The sequence below is a fragment of the Embiotoca jacksoni genome, unplaced genomic scaffold, assembly GCF_022577435.1.
Source record: "Embiotoca jacksoni isolate LCO1_2020_lvr unplaced genomic scaffold, fEmbJac1.0.p SCAF_8, whole genome shotgun sequence".
Lineage (NCBI taxonomy): Eukaryota > Metazoa > Chordata > Actinopteri > Embiotocidae > Embiotoca > Embiotoca jacksoni.
In genome coordinates this window covers 6,563,718-6,583,068 of record NW_027185436.1, presented here as the reverse complement: position 1 = coordinate 6,583,068, position 19,351 = coordinate 6,563,718, and the positions used below count along the sequence as shown (strand labels likewise).

The 19,351-nt window shown below is 43.1% G+C and overlaps 2 protein-coding genes across 6 annotated transcripts in view; both read left to right on the top strand.

Moving 5' to 3' along the window:
* slc23a2 (solute carrier family 23 member 2) overlaps window positions 1–5,223 on the top strand; it is a 35,069-nt gene extending 29,846 nt beyond the window's left edge. For all 4 annotated transcript variants that reach the window (XM_069178217.1, XM_069178216.1, XM_069178219.1 and 1 more), the window contains one exon: window positions 244–5,223. In XM_069178217.1, coding sequence (XP_069034318.1) covers window positions 244–521 — 278 coding nt within the window. In that variant the 3' untranslated portion in view covers window positions 522–5,223. The remainder of the gene's footprint in view (window positions 1–243) is intronic.
* A 2,002-nt stretch (window positions 5,224–7,225) lies between these two features.
* On the top strand, window positions 7,226–18,968 carry rassf2b (Ras association domain family member 2b). Of its 2 annotated transcripts, none has more exons than XM_069178526.1 (11): window positions 7,226–7,475; window positions 10,878–10,928; window positions 12,643–12,716; window positions 13,763–13,838; window positions 14,153–14,304; window positions 15,215–15,330; window positions 15,984–16,126; window positions 16,396–16,549; window positions 17,787–17,908; window positions 18,055–18,152; window positions 18,293–18,968. In XM_069178526.1, the coding sequence occupies exons 3-11, from the start codon at window positions 12,664–12,666 to the stop codon at window positions 18,360–18,362; spliced, it is 984 nt and encodes a 327-aa protein (XP_069034627.1). In that variant the 5' UTR covers window positions 7,226–7,475; window positions 10,878–10,928; window positions 12,643–12,663; the 3' UTR covers window positions 18,363–18,968. The 2 variants fall into 2 exon arrangements, with proteins under 2 accessions (XP_069034627.1, XP_069034628.1); XM_069178527.1 differs by having other exon boundaries at window positions 7,226–7,521.
* The last annotated feature ends 383 nt before the right edge of the window (window positions 18,969–19,351 follow it).

The window sequence follows — 19,351 nt, the reverse complement described above, 5'->3', positions numbered from 1 at the left end:
TTGAAGAGCTGGAAGACGAGGCAGGGAGAAGGTCGTCTGGGCTTCTCCTGCTGCCTCCTGGAAATACTGCAGAGCATCGATGGGCGGAAACACATCTACGGCTCTCTATTTCTTTATATCTTCAAAAACATCTTAAGATTGTAGCAGCAATGGGAGACTCATAGTTCTCATTCCTTGTTAGTTTGGAGTTTTGTGGATTTCAAGGAAGTCATGATTAATCTCTTAATTTCCTTTTGTCCTCAGGTTCCGCTGAAGAACGAGGCATCGGGAAGCTGAAACGTGGATCTGGTCTCAGCGCGGCAGAACTGGAGGGGATGAGATCTTATGATCTGCCGTTTGGAATGGACATCATCCGCAGATATCCAATCTTCAAGTACATCCCCATCAGCCCCACTTTCACAGGCTACCAGTGGGGGAGGCTACGGGAAGCCTGCAGGAGCAGAATGAGACATGGGGATGTGGCGAAGGGAGGAGGAATGGGAGGGGAGGGCGGCACAGCTCCGGGGGAGAGCCGCGTATAGCCAACGGGCTGGAGAAGTCTGAAACGTGGCTGAATTTGGGGAGCAAGGGATGGTACACTAAGATAAAACGGTGGCAGGGTGGACGACAGAATCGGCGCAGGATTGTGTGGAAGAAAATGCGATGCACCAACCCCCCCCCAGCGCCCGTCAAAATGTGCTTTCTTTAGCTTGTGTCAGTCTTTTCCCACTTCCCACTATGCTATTTTAAGCATGCATTAGCAAGTCACAGCATGCTACAAAAGATGTCACCATGCGGAGGCTCGTCAGTGTGCGTGCATGTGTGTACAGTATGCAGCAAGAGGTAACGGGTTTGTGCATTCATTTATTTGCACTTCCAGACGGAGCCAGATGGACGTCAGACAATCGATGCTGAATGTTTGATGATTCACTGACTCGTAATTGTTGCTAACTCGTACTGCCCAAATCGTTCTTAAAAACTCAACCTACTAAAAGCAAAGCAGATGGGATTATGTCAGTTGAGGATCATGTTATGAATCATTTGCCATTAGACTTGTTATGCAACCACATTAGAGATACACGCGCACACACCAAAAGCCTCACCAGATGTAGATCAAGCGCTACAATGCACGACGGAGGTCATGCAGATTGATGGAAGTAGTTTTGTGCCCTTAGCCATGCAAAGTGATTGTGAGGTTTATGTTCTGCCTCCCGAGTTCAAAACTAGAATATCAGTTCACAGCTTGCTCCCCTTATTTATTCAGTAAAACTCCTCTGAGACTCACTTAGCAGCACATCACATCCGCTCATCTAAACAAGCTCACGTCCCTCTTTTTTATGTAGTAAAGTGCTAGTAGTCACCAGACCTCCCATCTGATTGGGCAAAAACAAAAAAAGAAACTCACTAACACCAGTTTACATTTCTTAACTGTCAGTATTATGCAGCAGTTACTAACAAGACCAAATCTCTACTTTTCCTGAACACACCCTTGTCTCTGTCAAATGGGACTTAACCTGTTTTTACGTTGTTATGGAACTAAATTATAATTGCTATCTTTTCATTTGATTATTTTTCTTCACATGTTGGCACTTACATGATGAAACAAGGTTTTGATAATGTCTCTAATGCCGTGATGACAGCGGTGCATTAAAAGCCACAGTAACACAGACATGTGGCCTTGGCAGGGAAACTTTGTGTCCTTAAATTCTGGGTTTGAAACGGAGAGATGACAACAGGAGAATTACATGTTCTTCGTCCAGAGGTCTCTGGTCCTCTGTGTGGATCTTCTTTCTCAGATTTCCGGGTTCTCTTGTGCTGTTTTTAGCAGTCATTCGTAGGATTTACAAAGGCTGCACCATAAATGACACATACCTGCCACTGTCCAAACCCCGTGGTGTTTCCATTGGTGTGTTCAGTACAATTGAACGAAGAACTAAGGATGGTGGTTTTGTTTGGTATTCAAATGTAATAACAGTTCTTTGGATGGTTTCTTCCTTCTTCTTTTTTTTTCCTCTGCTTCGACTCACACAGTGACGTGTGTTTTTGCATCAACCAATCGCGGCTGTGTCATTAACAGTTTTCATGTATTTAATGGTGTCGATGACTTTCCCTCACATTCCTCCTCCTCTTCCTATCCTCAGTCATCTGTACCCTCCGCCCCCCACCCCCCCACGTTCATCACACTGTTTATAGCTGTTCTGTCTGTCGTAGTTCAGGCTGCGGCAGTACTTTTGGCTGAGTAGCAGAGTTTCAGAGCATCAGCAGCCTGCACTGTATGAACCCAGGTGTGACCCTAAAGATTTGACCACACTGTGTGCCTCTGCTGCTTTAATTGAAAAGCAGCAGTTTTAAAAAAAAAATACAACCGACAGTATAATCTTAGTAAATGTAGAAATACAGAGTTGCACAACTTACAAATAGTTAACCTAACGGAGATATTTACTAAACCAAAATTCGAAAAAGTTTTTATTTGTATTTCTTTTAACTGTTCTATTATGATAAACCAAAACTTTTCTTTAAGCATTGGCATTTGTTGCTACTGAGAAAATTTTGTCTAAAGTCTCATCCCAAACGTCCCCGCCCTTTATCTTTTTTGTTAAAGCTATTTATTTATTTATAAGAAGAAAGTTGTTAAATAACAAACAGCAGGTTTATGTCTATTGCACAATGTTGAAAGTATATTTTATTAGTTGATTTGTTCATGATCTGTAAAGACTGGTGTGATGATGTCGAACCCCCCCCGCCCCCTCCCTGCCTCCTCCCCTGCCCTCAGCCTCACCTCCAGTCTGTGCTTTTACAAACTCACCTGGGGACTGCAGCTTTTTGTAAAGGTAGATCCTAATGTAAGACGTAGGATGCTTCTTTGTCATTCCATTTATATCACGTTGTTTTTAAAAGAAAAAGAAAAACACATTCAAATGCTGAACTGGATAGTTTAGTCACATTTTGGAGTCAGGGCCTTTTTATTACAAGTTTGCACATGTAATGGTGCCAAGAAGATCAGGGTCTGAGTGAGTAATCCTCACTAACCCGGAACCCTAAAATGTCATTGGAGTACTTATCCAGATTTAGAGGCAATATTTTTCTTTTTTTTTTTCTTTTTTCAATGACCTGAAGTCAAGTGGCTGAACTGCTTTGTGACTATCTATTTTTGGTTGTTAGGCTGGTATGGTATGTCTAGCTATAGTCCCATTTATGACTTCATCACTGAAGCGTACATTGCGCTTCTGATTCGATCACATCCAACAGATGTTTTAAGGGTGTTTTTGTCATGTTACAGATGTTTGCCGAGCTCAAAACCAAGGTTAAAATCCAATGTTTCCACAGACCGTGGTGCTCCGCTTTGCTTTTCTACTTTGCTACATGTACTTTTGGAAAACCTATGGTAACATACTGGTATAGACCAATGTTAAATCTATGTCCCAAATAGGAGTTTTAGCGAGTGATATCCCTACTGCAAATTATTTTATCATAGTTTATTTGGATGTTACCCAAACCGGACTCCAATTTTGGTCTTTTTAATGTCGCGTTGCTGAAACTGACTGCGATTTTGGTCCTTCATACATCATCACAGCTATATGTCTTCATTTTTTTTAAAGGCATTTTGACTTCATTAGATAGAAATAGAGAGCGCTTGTAGTGAAAGACAGCAGGACTTGCCATGTGTTATGAGCCCTGAATCACCTCAGGTTGCCCTGCTGCTATCAAAATATGTGACCCTGTCTCAATACAATGGGGCACCAGTTCCACTTATATCTATCAAAATGCAGTAAAGTAACGTAAAAACATTTACAATGGTTATACAGCTGAAGTTCGAGTCACAGAACTGATGACTGTGTGGAAACATTGGATTTAAACGTCGGTCCCATCAAATATTAAATGAACATACTGAGTAGACAGTGAAGTGAAAAAGTAAGGAGTGCTGGAGTCAGAAAAGAGGCTATGCTGGTTGGAGACCACTGATGTGTGCAGAAACTGTAAATCTAAAACCTCGCCATCCTCATCTAAATGTTGGCTGTGTTCTTGATCACTGTAAATACAAAGCAGTGTTACAAGGTGGTCGCTAAAGGGGTGGGTGTGTTTTTGGCACACTGGCTGATGTTTTTGACCTCCTTGTCCACACTGTAACGTTGCTCCAGGAGCTGCCGATAATCAAGTTGAAGCCAGAGCGAGTCACTTCTCTCTTTCAGAAATGAAGGGTGGTCTGTCAACTCCTTGTTTTCTGTGTCATATCATGTTTATGCAACCAGCACTTGCATGTACTTGTCACCATCACATTGTCTCTCCTACACACACACACACACACACACTCTGTTTCACCCTCTGGTCCTGCAGCACAAATATACTGGTGTCGTCTCATGTTTAGTGTACCTGGTTTTCTCCGTGGGAATTCTTACTGTTAGTGTTTCTGGATGCAGGAGGAGACACCGGCTGGCCACCTTCTTAAGAGCCTGTTGGTCATTGGCAGCTGAGTCAACCTGCCTTAACGTCAACATGAATATTGGATGTCTTTGTGCCTAAAGGCAGATTCTTCTTCTTCTTTTTCTTCTTCTTCTTCTTGATTTTTACTTTTATCTTCCAGTTTAAGTGGTACTTTCGCTCTTATTTTAGGATTGTATACATTTCTCACACAGCTGTTACAGAATTAGCTCAGTTTCTGGCTCAAATTACGTTCAAGTCAGTTTAACCAACAGATGGCTCTTAAGAAGGTGGCTTTGAGGTGTGTAACACAAAGACATCAATCCCTTTCAGTTATTTTGAAGGGGGTGCTACCTGAAGAATATACTTCTGTCTATTAAGTGTTTTCTCTTTCAATGTTTTTGTTTTTTTTATACATCGTTTTTATGTTTTTGCAAGCAGATATTTGTAAGAAACAAATCCTAACTTTTAATCTTAAATCATGCTGGAAAGCGCACCATTTTGATGTACTTTTTATTTAAACAGTAAATACATTTTGATCCTATTCTGACTGTGGTTTGGTGGAATCCTTTTGTTTGTTTGTTAGGACCTTTTCATATTGTATTTTTTTACTCTAACGTTGCTTTCTGTCCGTGTTAACACATTACCAATATAAATCAAAGAACAAGCTGAGAAAGTTTAAATACATGTAAAAACAAAAAATGTATATTTAATGGAGTTAAGTTTGCTAAACATTCTCAAAGATAAATTGTGTAGACTAATTGTAGCAACAAAATGTTTTATTCTTTGTTCCTAAAACTATTTAATAAGATGTTACAGAATGAATCCAGTCTTTTGTCTTTTTTTTTCGTCACAAATCCTGATGGTCATGTTTCTCAGTTTTTTTTCCCTCCAAGGTGAATCCAGGGAAACGGAAACAATCCAGCGTCTTATATTTTGTTAATAAGCAGCTTCTTCCAATCCAACGCTCTCTTTTCACAGATGTCCAATGAAGCATCTTCTACTGTCATGGCTATAAATGTGTGTTCTTTCAGCTTTAAAGGCCAAATTCGAATATACTTTTCAATGCGTATCTTTTATGAGTCTGGACAGACTTTGATGTAAGCTGCATCTTGACTGGTTGGCGGAGGCCTACAACTGCGAGGTGATAACTCGAGTTTGTATAGCTGTTCCAGCTCTTTTTGACTATAAAAAAAAACTGTCACTGTAACTAAACCAGGATGTTTAGGTAAACATTTAAAAATATTTTTTAAAGACGCCATCAAAAACATGTGGTTACCATCATATAGAACTATTGCAAGGTAATAGTTTTTGTTCAGGAGATCACAGAGAAAGTCTCATCCGGCAGTCAAGGTAGAATTACAAACTGCCCGGTTCCATGTTTGGCAAATGGTTTCTGGTAATGCAATTGGTTGTAATAGTTTTTGTAAATATGAAGTAATGCACAGTATTAGCCCCTGTAATACAGTAAGGACCTGCACATGGATCTAGCTTTTTACCGAATCTTGAGGCCCTCTCCTAAAATGGGTCCTCGTTTTAAAATCTAGTTGTAGGTAATATGATCTAGGACACAATGCAGTGGAACTGAATGGGAGCTATTAGGAGCCCTTTGGCTCATTTGCCAGCCATGGATGCAGCTACAGAGGAAAATCACTACGAACCTTCGTTTTATTTTGTACAGGCTCACATTTTCCAGTGTTTACTTAGTTTTTGCTGAACCTACACTTCAATGTTGAATTTGCTAAATATTAGGGCTTCAAGTAACAACTATTTATCATTAATGTCTATGAAACATTTTATTTGATTTTAAAAAATATGTATATTTTATGACAACCTGGAACCAATATAGTTTTGAATTTATTTAATTTGACTAATTGTTCAGTTTATATTTCTTGTTTGCCACATTTTTACAATTATTAACATCATAAATAAAAATAGTAAAATCACAATTATGAATATGCTTTATTGGCCCATATGTGCAAACACAAGTAATTCTTCAGTTTTCCATTGCTCTAAATGCACAAGAATGTTTACATACAGTACATACTGGTGGCTAAGTTTTATAATGATTGTAAGTGCACACTGTGTAACAATAAATGTAAAACATGTCATTTCCAATTTACAGTTAGACTACAGTAAACTATATTCTAGTGTTATGGTAAAAGTTAAAATAATGACCAAATTGTTCAATCGTCAGAGTGGAAAGACACTGTCCCTGTGTCAGTGTGTTTTGCTGAGAAGTGGAAACAGGTTTATGTCCAGCGTGTGAAAGTGGTGCCATCTCATAGTCTACATAACAAATACAACAATGTCAAAATTATGTTTTCTGCTTTATCTCAACATTATCACATGAATCATGAGCTTGTGGGCTATAGAAATCAGAGTTTTGTGTTATGTATTTTTTTTGGGGGGGTGGGGGGAAGAAAATTAATTTTTTTTGGATTCGATCTCCATTTACTGCCAATAATGCTTGCCAAGTCTTTTTTTTTTTTTTTCTTTTTTTTCTTTTTTTTTTTTTCTTTTTCTTGCCTGAACTGAGCCTCCGTATTCATCCCTGGTCAGAAACGATAAACGAACATGTTTTGTTTTTTAACTTTAAATGGGTGGACAGAGTTTGATGGGACGTGATACTTTCATTCGTAGTATTTACTTCCACTAAATCTGGGTTTTCCATTGAATACCATTGACTGCTGATTATTCCCCGAGTGTGTGTGCGCGTGCTCGGCTCTCCCATTGTTGTCCTGTTTTCATTCATCTCCGCACGCAGCGCGAACAAAGGCGCATCGGGGTCGCTCTCTGATTGGCTCTCGGCCGGGGCCCCGCGACGCTGCTGTGCCGCGAGCTCCGCCACAACAGATGGACCTCTCTCGCGCTCTCCTCCTCCTCCTCCACCACCTCCTCCACCTCCTCCTCCTTCCACCAGCCTCTGGATGCACGGCTGCACGCGCCCCCACTGATTGTTTCCAACAGCAGGAGAACGAGCGAGTTGACAGAGGAGTTGAACGTTAACGGGAAGACGAGGAAGAGGAGGACCGAGGAAGAGGAGGACCGAGGAGGACCGAGGAGGACCGCGTTCGGTGAGCCGAGGGAGGACCTCCAAAAGTCGGCAGGAATCAGACCGAGGTTCGGCGTAGCTAAGCGGGCTGACCATGAAGACGTCCGTGGGTAGATGCGGTAGACACGGACATGGGTGTAGTTTTTGATGGCGTGTTTGTTTGAACAAAAAAGAAGACTTAAGAACATTTTGACGGCATTGAATGCAAAACGGACGCATTTATTTACGTTATAAAAGCACACGCGACGCGCACGGAGACTAAAAACCTCGAATATTTTTTGACATTTATGGTATAGGAGATGCACATGCGGTGATGATGCCCCGATCTAAATATTAAACATGACGGAGACGATCACACTTTGGTCTCCAGCAGGGAGTGTACACACTTATGTACCCGTAAAATAGGTTACATAACCAGCAGGGCAGATTCCTCTCTGCACACATAAGGCTGGCCAGACACAGGCAGTGCCCAAAGAAGTGAATGTTTTGGCTGATAATGCAACATTCAATTTCCAGTTTATTTGAAACTGCATTAATGCAACATACCTGCCATGAAAGTCATAATTATAATTTGTTGTTGTTTAAAGTGTTTTTGAGAGGTGTGGATTCAACTTCTTGGCCGTTATGAAGAGTGATAAGAAGCAGTTCAGCAGCACCATCTCCAAAATGATCACAGTTGAGTCGGCCTATTTACAGATAGGGAGCACTTTTTTTATTTATTTATTTATTTTTTCTATTTTTGCATCAAAAATAACTTTGATTGAATAAAATCGGTGCAGATAAACAACTATTTTTATTTTTTTTTTAGCCCTAGTGTTCGCTCAAGGGCAGGAATAATCTAGGCTTGATCTGAAGAGTTTGGGAGCCATGTTTGGATTCGAGTCGCAGCGTTTTTGACAAACCCCAGTAAGCCTAACAAGGAGCAGGAGAAACCAACACACATAGCCTACACTATTTTTGGCTCAGTCATGTCGGCTAGTTGCTGGAGCTTAGATGTTTTTGGTGTTGCTATGACAATAGTGACAATAGTGAGGCAGAGCAGTAGTAATGTGGCAGCTGAAGGAGGGAGGAGGCGGTGTTGGTCGGTTTTTAACAGAGGAAAGGAGGAGGTTTGGAGCTATTCATCGACCAAATCAGCCGAAGACATTGACAGAGGAGACTCGGAGGCGACAGGGCGAGAGGGCAGAAAACAAGCGTGCATGTGTGTCGATGAAAGAGAGCGAGAGTTGAGGGGGGGGGGGGGGGGACTAGTCAGGAAGTTGTGGTCATGAGTTTTAAAAGAAGGCTGGATGGCTTCTAGTGTTTCACAAGAGAAGACGAAGCAGAGAAGAAATCTGGGTGGAAAAAAACCAGACGTCAGAGTGGGAAGAGTTCCCTCATCAGAAAAATTGGACCGCCGTTAATAAACCGAGTTAGTGTGGAACAAAAGAACACGGCAGAGACGGAGATGTAAAGAAGGATGGGGAGGATGGAGGAGGAGGATTTGCTGACGTTGTAATGAGCCACAGGAGACTTCGGTCAGTGATTGAGGTCTACATTTAGACCGTCGTCCAGCACGGAGAGGAGCGCTGACCTCACCGGGTTCAGCCGTGGGTCAGTCTGCCGTCCACATGCTGCTGTCGGCTCCCGGGCTGCAGTCTCACCGTCATACAGATTATTCCTGGAGACGAGGCCTTCTGGTTATAACAGACAAAAAGCTACCGGTGGTTCAGAGGTTTATGTGTTGAACATCCGTGTAATTTATACAATTTATTAGGCATTAATCAGGCCTATTGGCTGGTGTGGTTTCATTAAAGCCATTAAAGCTATGCCAGTCCAGTTTTGGGGATTTTCATATTCGCTTTAATCAAATTCCTTCATGGTGCTGCAAAATACTAAGAGAAATTTGATATTAATATGAAGACTGCTTTGAATCAATATTTCCAACCCAGACTAAGTTAGATGGTCTCTGACATGGATTTAATTGCAAAATGAGAAGAATGAAAAATGACAGCGTAGAAAGATCACCGGGAATGCACAGAATATTTGGTCAATTAATGGCCATAAAGAACTGTTACACTTACAGCACAAATGTCAATAGATATATTAGCACCTGTAAGGGCACACTTGCATGTGCAGGCCAAACATGTAAGCAGGTATTAGCAGTATCTGCTACCACAGATAGAATAGGTCTGCTTTAGATCTTGATGGTGGAAAAAAAATGTACAAAATGTGTCTGGTCAGATTTAAGGAGTTTGCTCGTTCCTGCTTTCTAAAACAGGTTAACATTTTTATACTTACAGGAAGGTAGTGAAATAATTGTTTTGGCCTTATGTTGGCACAATTATCAGTATGTTCCAGAGTACCCAGATATTGTTTTATCTTACGGTGATGTCGCCTTTACAGCTGAGGGCAAACGAAGCTTTATCACAATATGGCAATAAAAACAAACCCGAGACAATATCGAGCCTCGTATAACAACATTAATTTTGCCGCGACATAACTGAGAACTTCAGCTGACGAAAACAACAAACACTAAGTCGGGTACACGTTTATAATGACACACCCGCAGTGGCTTAGATGACGGATTTGATCTTTATCTCGGGGGCCGGAGGGAACATCAGGGGAAGGATCAGTTTTGTTATCAGATGACAACCCGGTTGACCTAAAGTTCATGTTGATCTTGTGACTTGCCCCACAGTTACGGCATTGTTTTGGTTTGACAGCCGGCCACGCGTCTGTCTCAGACCGCTGGCATCCCCCGTTCAAAGAGTCTTCCAGCACTTTGACCACGGACGTGGTATTAAACACTAATGACTTCCATTGTGTAGGTCAATGGTGAGCGTTTGAGTGCCTGACGAGCCTAATATAGTTGCTGAAATATTGATAGACCTCGGCATGGGGCCGGGCTGATTAGTGTTTAATATTTAATTTGGCCACAATAACTCAACACATTCATTTCAGAGATTGACAGCCTCAGTTTATTAATCAGCACTGTGTTTTTAAAGCTGCTCGTCGGGCTGCGAATATCTTTTGTTGACACTAAAACTGTTGAGGTGTGAGTCTGACCTCCGTGCTCAGAGCCTGACAATGAGGCGAAGCTCTTTGTGCTGATGTGTCGTCGCTCGAGAGACCCCCTGCTGGTGTTGCGTGAACTCCGTTTGGGTGACAACTCCTCTGTGCTGCTCGAATTGAGGAAGTCGTGCGCTGTGTGAGGGCTCGTGTCAGTTTCCTGTGTGACCGACTGAGTAAAGGAGGAAGTGACTTCACGGAAGGGGAGCACTTCCTTTAATCGCCCCCGCTCTTCCCCGTCTGTTCGCTGTCACAGCCAAAAGAAAAGACCTGCGAGGGGCGTTTTAAGCCCTCACCTGAGTCACAGCGCCGCTAACACCCGAGGCCACGTACAGACTCGACCCGCCTAACTTTCTGCTTTCTCTCCACACAGGCAGCTCCGTCTGTCTGGTTGACTCAACAAGGTCACGCTCTCTTCACGACGGTAAGATCACGTATCCTCTTCTAACACATACTTATATTTACTCTGCGGGTTTTTGGTGAGCTGCTCTGTTCCAGTAGCTCTGAGAGAATAAGAAACCCCACTTTTCATGAGGGCTTTCAACTATTGAACAGAACAGCCATACTGATGGTTTTACGTGTTTTAGCCTGCTTACCACTTCATGCTACTTCTTGTTAGAGATGTGCATCTTCCATCCGCTGTTTCAAGCAGCTCTGAGGCAATAAAACCGTAAAACAAAACTTTGAAAAAAATACTGCAGATGTGTTGTACGTTTAAATCTCAAAAGTGTGATAATTGATTTCTATACCAAATGGAAATAATCTAATACGTCGGTTGCTTGTAACTTTAGTAAAAAAACGCAAAGGCATAAAGCCTGCAGCCGTGTTAGCAGCTCTGTGAGATTGTGTGTAGATATAAAGGTGCTTTGATCTACAGCACTTCATCGCGTCGGCTCACAGCGACAATGTGATGTTCAAGCACACGTCATTTTACCATGTTGACCATGTTGGTGTGAGCGAGCTGACGTTTGCGAAATGCAGCCAAAGCTGATGGAAATGTCATTTGTTAGATTTTGAGAGATTAAAAAGATGATAAAGTTAATATCATTGTGAGGGAAACATGACTGTCAGCGCATCCAATAGTTATATTCAACATACGAGCACAGACCTCGACATTGCGAAGGCCTAGAAGAGATCATTAAAGTTAATAAATATCATCCTCTCCGGACCTTCTTCTGAGACTCGTACAAAATGACTTATCAATCCTGTGGTTGTAGAGATATTTCACTCTGGACCAAAGTGTTGGAGACAGCGAACAACATTGCAAGCCATAAATATGTCCTCTTTATAGACACGGCGGGCATTCAACTACGCTCTGCAAAAATGTGAATTATATCCAGTTATGTGACTGAACTTGCAAACACACCGAAGGTCCATGATAATATGTCTTTGTGGGTGAAAGCAGAAGGTTGAGAACCATTCGGATTCATGTGGCATGTGACAGATGAGGGCGTATGATGTGTTCAGTCGGAGCACGCTCAGAGATAAATGTTTAAGCAGCTGAAGTCATTTGGAGCAGCGGGTGGACCACGTGTCCTGCACCTGTCCGCCTCCTTCCTGAACCTTCTGTCCTGCCAAGCGCACGCACACACACACACAACACACACACACACACACACACACACACACACACACTCGTTCATTCAGCAGAGAGGGAAAAGGAAATACTCTCCAGGGTGATGGCAGAGTGCCATTCATAACAGCTGCATGTGCGAATGTGTGCGTAAAGGAGAACGACATAAGATTTAAGCGGCAGACAGGAAAGAGAAAACACATTGTAAGATGAAGAGGAGAGTGAAGAGCAGCTGCTCCGCTTCATCACACACTGAATACTTTGGTTGTGTTGAGAGGCACGGCGGTGTTTTACCTGGCAGGATCTTGAGGGAAGGAGTTGACAGGAAAGTAGATATGATCTGATGTTAGTGTTTACAGTCGGCAGCGTTCCCTCCTCCTCCTTTTCCTGCCGTGGCTCTCCTCTTCCTCCTCCTCCTCTTCCTCGTCCTCCTCCTCCTCCTCCTCCTCCTCTTCCTGCCGTGGCTCTCCTCCTTCGGGCTGTCCTCTCTGCTGGTCATGAGGAGTCATGAGACCGAGTCGGACGGAGGAATATTAACTCTCTGTGTTGCTCCTTTGTCTCTCAGCTCCTCTCATGCTCAGTGAGAATGGATGAAACACAGGACGTGGTTCAGATCGGAGAGAACAGGTTCATCAGCAAGTAAGATTTCAACTCCACACCGTTGCTCACATTAACACCAGTATGCAAACGTGTATGTATGTGAAATGATTATTCACGTGGTAAACCAGTGCCTCCAGGAGCAGAGGGGTTATTTTGTGATTGTTGAAGTTTCTTCTCTTAAGGCTTTATAAAACGAATGTAATTGAACATACAGTGAGATTAGACCGGCACATGGACGAGCGATGACTGGAGGCCTAATTCTTGAGAGGAACACGTATCCCATAAACCCTTTCACTTCCAGGTTTTACATTTTTCTCGATTAGCTGCAATGTGGTTTGTTTTGATGGTGAGAAGAGAAGCTGAAGAGTCTTTCTGACTCTAAATGAGGGTTTTGTTTTTGTTTGTAAAGCCTCATTTTGTGCTGTAATACCTTCAACAGAGATTGCAGGGCAACTGGTTAAATATGCAGCAGTTGATGCGATCGAAAGATCACGATATCCCGGAGGGATTGATCGACGTATGTCAACTTATGACTGAAAAAAAGATATTTACCCTTTATTAATCTGTGGCGTGTGTATGTTAAAAACTTGGAATAACATGGTGTGAAATTGGGTTGTTGAAGCAACTCTGACGGTTTTAAAGGTTTACCTATACATACATTCACTGATTTATTGATGATTAATGGACAGATTTAAGTGCATAGTAAGTACTTCAGTGAAATTAAGGACCACATGGGGCCCTCCAGCTCATATCGCCTTACACAACTCTGTAAAACAGCCAATTCGATCACAAGATGGGAAACAATAATGCACAGATCGAGATCCCCGAAATTCAGAAAGATTTCATTTTCACAACAGAAACAGGGGTGTCTGTCGTTGCTGCCACAAACGGCTGTGAAATTAATTCCTTTAAATCAAAGGCTGCGTGTACAGCAAATCAATTTCACCGCATCTGTTGTGTTTTGTAAACCAGTCTGATATAATGTGTACACATGACTTCTGGCGACACATTGTTGTGAGTTGGCTAAAATCATGGCGGCTTCAAATAGCATTTCCTCCTCAGTGATGCAACTTCTCTGTCTTCAGGGCAACAGTCCTCTCGCATCTTAAAACATACAACCTCTACTATGAAGGGCATAATCTACAGCTTCGCCATAGAGAGGTGAGTGTGCACAGCTGTCTGTTTCTGTCTGCTTGTTTTTACTTTTAATGTTTTACTTTCAACAGAAGAGTCTGAATGTCTCCAGGCTTCATCCCTGTTGACCTTTTCACTATTACTCCGTCTTCGGCAATTTAATATACCTTACCCATTACATGCTCCAGCCCAAAGGGGCAATAACTGTCCTGTTGTGTGTGTGTGTGTGTGCGTGTGCGTGTGTGTGTGCGTGTCCGTGTGCGTGCGTGCGTGCATGTGCGTGTGTGCGCGCGCGCATTCAGAAATCGTGTTTATTGATCATAGCTTGTGTCTCCTAACAGGAAGAGGGCGAGCTAGTTGTCGAGGGTTTGCTGAATATCTTTTGGGGCCTGCGGCGACCAATCAGGCTTCAGATGCAGGATGATCACGAGCGAATCCGGCCTCCTCCCTCCTCCACGTCCTGGCACTCCGGTTGCAATCTGGACAGTCAAGGGTAAGAGGTCCAAACAGCTCCAGTTACACGTCAATGACCGGAAACGGTGACAAACGGAGGTGTCAGTGAGGACAGATATAGATTATGTGCAGTTTGTCCAATGAGAGATGAGCTGGTATTTAAACGTTTTAAATGAGTGTCATTAAGTTTTTTTTCCAATGTTTGTTGACTTTATTGTTGGGAGATTTAAATCCATGCAAAAGCAGTCGAATCCTGAATTCGACACCAACTGGCAGCGGCCCATAAACAAAAGTAAACCTTTTAAGCCACCTCGGTTGTGGATTTTGCCCCGAGCTATCACGGATCAGTTGGTGTCAATAGGCTTGGAGCCCCATTTTCAGCTCTGTAATCCCATTCATCAAATGAAGCTATTCTTGTTCCAAGGATAACGGGCCTCACAGGCATGCAGCTCACAATTGGGTGATAAAATGACTTTCAGGAAATGGACAAAACAACACAAAACTTGAAGCCAAATAATCTGCAGTAATCTTGCTGGTAAATCTTTCCAAAACTCACATGGTTACTTCAAATATGAAAGGAAATACTGTCACAACTCATGGGGACACATTTCAAACACAGAAAATCTGCATTATTAACAATTAATAAAAAAAAAAAAGCCACGGCAAGTTGACGCTAACCAACACGGATATGACGTACATGAACTACATGCTGCTGCTGCTTGGCAGGAACTCGAATAACAAGACTTACCTCTGTGTCAGCGCTTGTAATGACGCTGGAGTTGTTACTCCAAACACAACACCGTCGACGACACTGTACTCCAAAACATCTACTGACCGCTTTTACGTGGAAAATATTTTTGGCCGTACGTTTCCAGCTTTGCAGCTCTTCTCCTTTTTTTTTGCCTCTTCGTCTCCTTCAGCCGCGCTTCTCTCTTGTTTCCCTGTTAAAGTTCCCCAAACAGCACAGATGGCCAACAGACGACTCAGCAGAACCCGCCCGCAGTGGAAGTGACTCCGCCCGACAGCCAACCGGAGGACAACGGTGTGACGGAAGAGCAGACAGACGGTGAGTGGCTTTTAACACGATGAGTGTTACTGCCCTGGTTCTAATGAGGAGCCAGTGAACGACGTCGTACGTCGGTCATAGGGATGCACATGCACGTAAATTACCAAATATGCAGGGTGGGTTTTATTTGTGGTGTCTTCCCAGACGAAAAAAAAATGAATTGTGCATTAGGTCATGAAGATCAAATTAAATTGGCTCTAAAGAGACACCGTGGAGCAAATCTCTAATCAGCTCTCAGCTCCTTTACATAAAATGACATCACCGTAAGCTGGAAACTTCTCATCTCCAAAATGGAAACTCACGATCAGGGAATTAAAGCCTTATATTTTTACTTTCTTATCTTTAGAGGAGTCATCGTTATACTTCTATCAGTTGAAATTAAAACCTAAAACTTGTCCACTGTGGTGGGATTGTAATGTTTTCTTTAAAACCGAACGTTGCTTGTAGTTGTGTACAGGTCATGTTTACGTTCATGTTTTAAGATATGGACCTGCTTTTAAAACACCGCAGACAGAAGTTGGGTGTTCTCCCAGAACCAGCCGTAATTGGGACATCTTAGTTCAAAGCTAAGTGAAGTCCCGTAGACGTCTTCTCTTGTTGAAGACACTGAATAGTAACTGATAACCTAAAGGGAGTGATTGTTGCTTGGACAGAGGACAGCGAGAGCTCCGCTCAGCTCCTCAGGACGAAGAGCGATGCCGGGGTCCTGAGACGAGGCCAGCGGAGGTCCCCGAGCGACCAGAGGAAGATCCGACGCCACCGATTCTCCATCAACGGACACTTCTACAACCACAAGGTGACGTCAGCCCCGAGCGTTTGTCAGAAAAAAAAAGTCCCCCAAAAAACATAACGTCACGTTCAACAAGTTCTAATAAATCAAGTGCAGTTAGTTCCACAGAGTTTATGTGCTACTTTTAAACAGATTACGTAATCCACCATTTTAATGCTGAGGTTTAAATTCTTTTTAAACTAGTAAACGAGCAAAATGTCGCTCTGCAATTGACAGACAAATATTTACACACAAAGTTACGCGGGAAACTAATTCGCCGTGTCTCTCTGTCTCAGACAGCAGTGTTCACCCCGGCGTTCGGTTCAGTCACTAACGTCCGGATCAACAGCTGCATGACCACACCGCAGGTGCTACGAGTTCTCCTCAACAAGTTCAAGATCGAAAACAGCCCGGACGATTTCGCGGTCTACCTCGTCCATACAAGTGGAGGTAAGAGGGTGGTGTTTTTATGTTTCTTTCTTGCTGTGCTACGGTGTAGAAAGAGATGTCAAGACGTGTCATTTAGGTTGAGTGAAGTAAATCCTTTGTTCTAACGGCTTTCATTACCGACAGTCCTTTCAGAAAGTAGCTCAAAGATGCCTCCGCTTGTTTGGTTTTTTTTCCTGCCCTCCAGCGCCTCATTGGTTTCGGTTTCTTTCAGTATGCTAACAATATGAATATGAATATGAACACCCAGTAGACATGAGCGTTGACATCATTTTGACAGTTTATCTGAGTCCTGGATCATGAAGACAGTTTATCTGAGTCCTGGATCATGAAGACAGTTTATCTGAGTCCTAGATCATGAAGACAGTTTATCTGAGTTCAGGATCATGAAGACAGTTTATCTGAGTCCTAGATCATGAAGACAGTTTATCTGAGTCCTAGATCATGAAGACAGTTTATCTGAGTCCTGGATCATGAAGACAGTTTATCTGAGTCCTAGATCATGAAGACAGTTTATCTGAGTCCTGGATCATGAAGACAGTTTATCTGAGTCCTAGATCATGAAGACAGTTTATCTGAGTCCTGGATCATGAAGACAGTTTATCTGAGTCCTGGATCATGAAGACAGTTTATCTGAGTTCAGGATCATGAAGACTGTTTATCTGAGTTCAGGATCATGAAGACTGTTTATCTGAGTCCTAGATCATGAAGACAGTTTATCTGAGTTCAGGATCATGAAGACAGTTTATCTGAGTCCTAGATCATGAAGACAGTTTATCTGAGTCCCAGATCATGAAGACAGTTTATCTGAGTCCTGGATCATGAAGACAGTTTATCTGAGTCCTGGATCATGAAGACAGTTTATCTGAGTCCTGGATCATGAAGACAGTTTATCTGAGTCCTGGATCATGAAGACAGTTTATCTGAGTCCCGGATCATGAAGACTGAGTTACAGGACACGAGTCCTGTAATGCAAAGACATGAATTTGAAGGTGGTTGTAGCACCTCGACATTTCATTTGGAAAGTTTAGAGAATTCTTCAAAATATTCCAAAAGCTGAAACATGGCTGCGTGTTTCGGGGAACGACTTGAACTGACTGAAGATGTCTGAGGATGGCAGCTGGGTTCAAACATGCAGAATCACTGACACGGCGCTTTCATAAGGAAGACAATACACCAGTGTCCATATTATTTGTTATATCTGTTAATCAGTGCGTTTGTGGATGTGTTGGTGTTTCAGAGCGAGTGAAACTGAAGCGGACCGACTACCCTCTGGTGCTGAGAATAATACAAGGTCCATGTGAGCAGGTCTGCAAAGTTTTCGTCATGGAAGAGGACCTGGGAGAGGAAGTCACATATGACGTAAATCACCGTATTCACTGTAACCTTTTGGCTGGAGACAAATATATACGTATTTAACCGACCGTGTATCCAGTCTTCTCTTCTTTACCTTTCATGCATCTTGATCTCCCGAGCGGTGTCGTTAACGTTCTCTTTCCTTCCACCAGGTGGCGCAGTACATCAAGTTTGAGATGCCTGTCCTGCAGAGTTTCATCACCAAGCTGAAGGAAGAGGAGGACAGGGAGGTGCAAAAACTCAGAAGAAGGTACAATGAATATATCAACTCCCTCACCGGATGATCACAACATGCTCATCGACTGTAATCACTTTACAAACAAACAAACAAAACAAAAAGCCCGTCCGTGGTGGCTGACATTTGATCTCCCTCTGTCTCCACACCTGCAGGTATAACTACCTGCGGTGTATCATTGAGAAGCAACTCGGCTGTCTCCCGGAGGGGGCGACGTGTATGTGATCTACGGCGAGGACTTCCTCCACCACAACAAAACTGTCAAAAACCTCCCCAGGGTCCCTCGTCCTCCGAGCAGCGACCGAGAGTCAGATGACAGAACCATCCTGCGCGGGTCTCGGTGTCCGTCCCCGCTCCTCCGAACTCCCGCCTCGGCCTCCGCGTGGGGTCATTTTCAAAATCAATCAACCGACAGACAAAACTTCAACGTGCATGTTAGGTGGGACCGTCTCGAAAATAGTCTTAAGAGTCACGAGGTCTCGATCGCAGCCAAATCACACGTTTCCCTGCTTTTCTCCCTCCCTCTCTCTCTGTTTGTCATCAGACACGTCACGTCGCGCCGCCGTGATTTGAACCTCTTTGCAGTTCAGTAATTTGCAGAATGAGCCTAAAGTGAAACATCCCGTCTTCTGTCTTCCCGACAGATGATGGTCCAAATCGCATTTAGAGCACAAACCTCGTGTTTCGTGGTCTCAGCAAAGTGCCTCTTAAAAGGTTTCTCCAAGCACAAAACACACAGACTTTCCATTGAATATTAACCCGTTGATGTTGTGAGTAAAAACTCCCGGCAAACAGGGAGGGTGCAAGAGAACCACAGCAGACCACGGGGGGTGGGGGAGGGTGGGGGGGGGGGGCAGCCTGGATATATCCAAAGGTGGCAAAACACACCGACCGGCGTGTCTGAAGCTCTCTATAAAACACTCTGGATCTCTTTTGTTTTCATCTGTAAAAACACAGATTGTTGAAATGACACGTGGTTCTCCAGAGGTTCACGTGTCAGACCGTTTCTTCTCCGAGACGCAGTTTGGGACATAAAAAAAAAAATCCATAGTTTTTACACTGTGGATTAAACAAGAAGTCATGTGTTTGCTCGGTGGGCAGATTTTGTTCCCTTTGAATGGATCCAGGCTAAACTAACCGGTTGCTCGCTGTAGACTTCGTATTCACCACACAGACAAATTAGATTATAATGATCAGATTGTGGTATTTCCCAG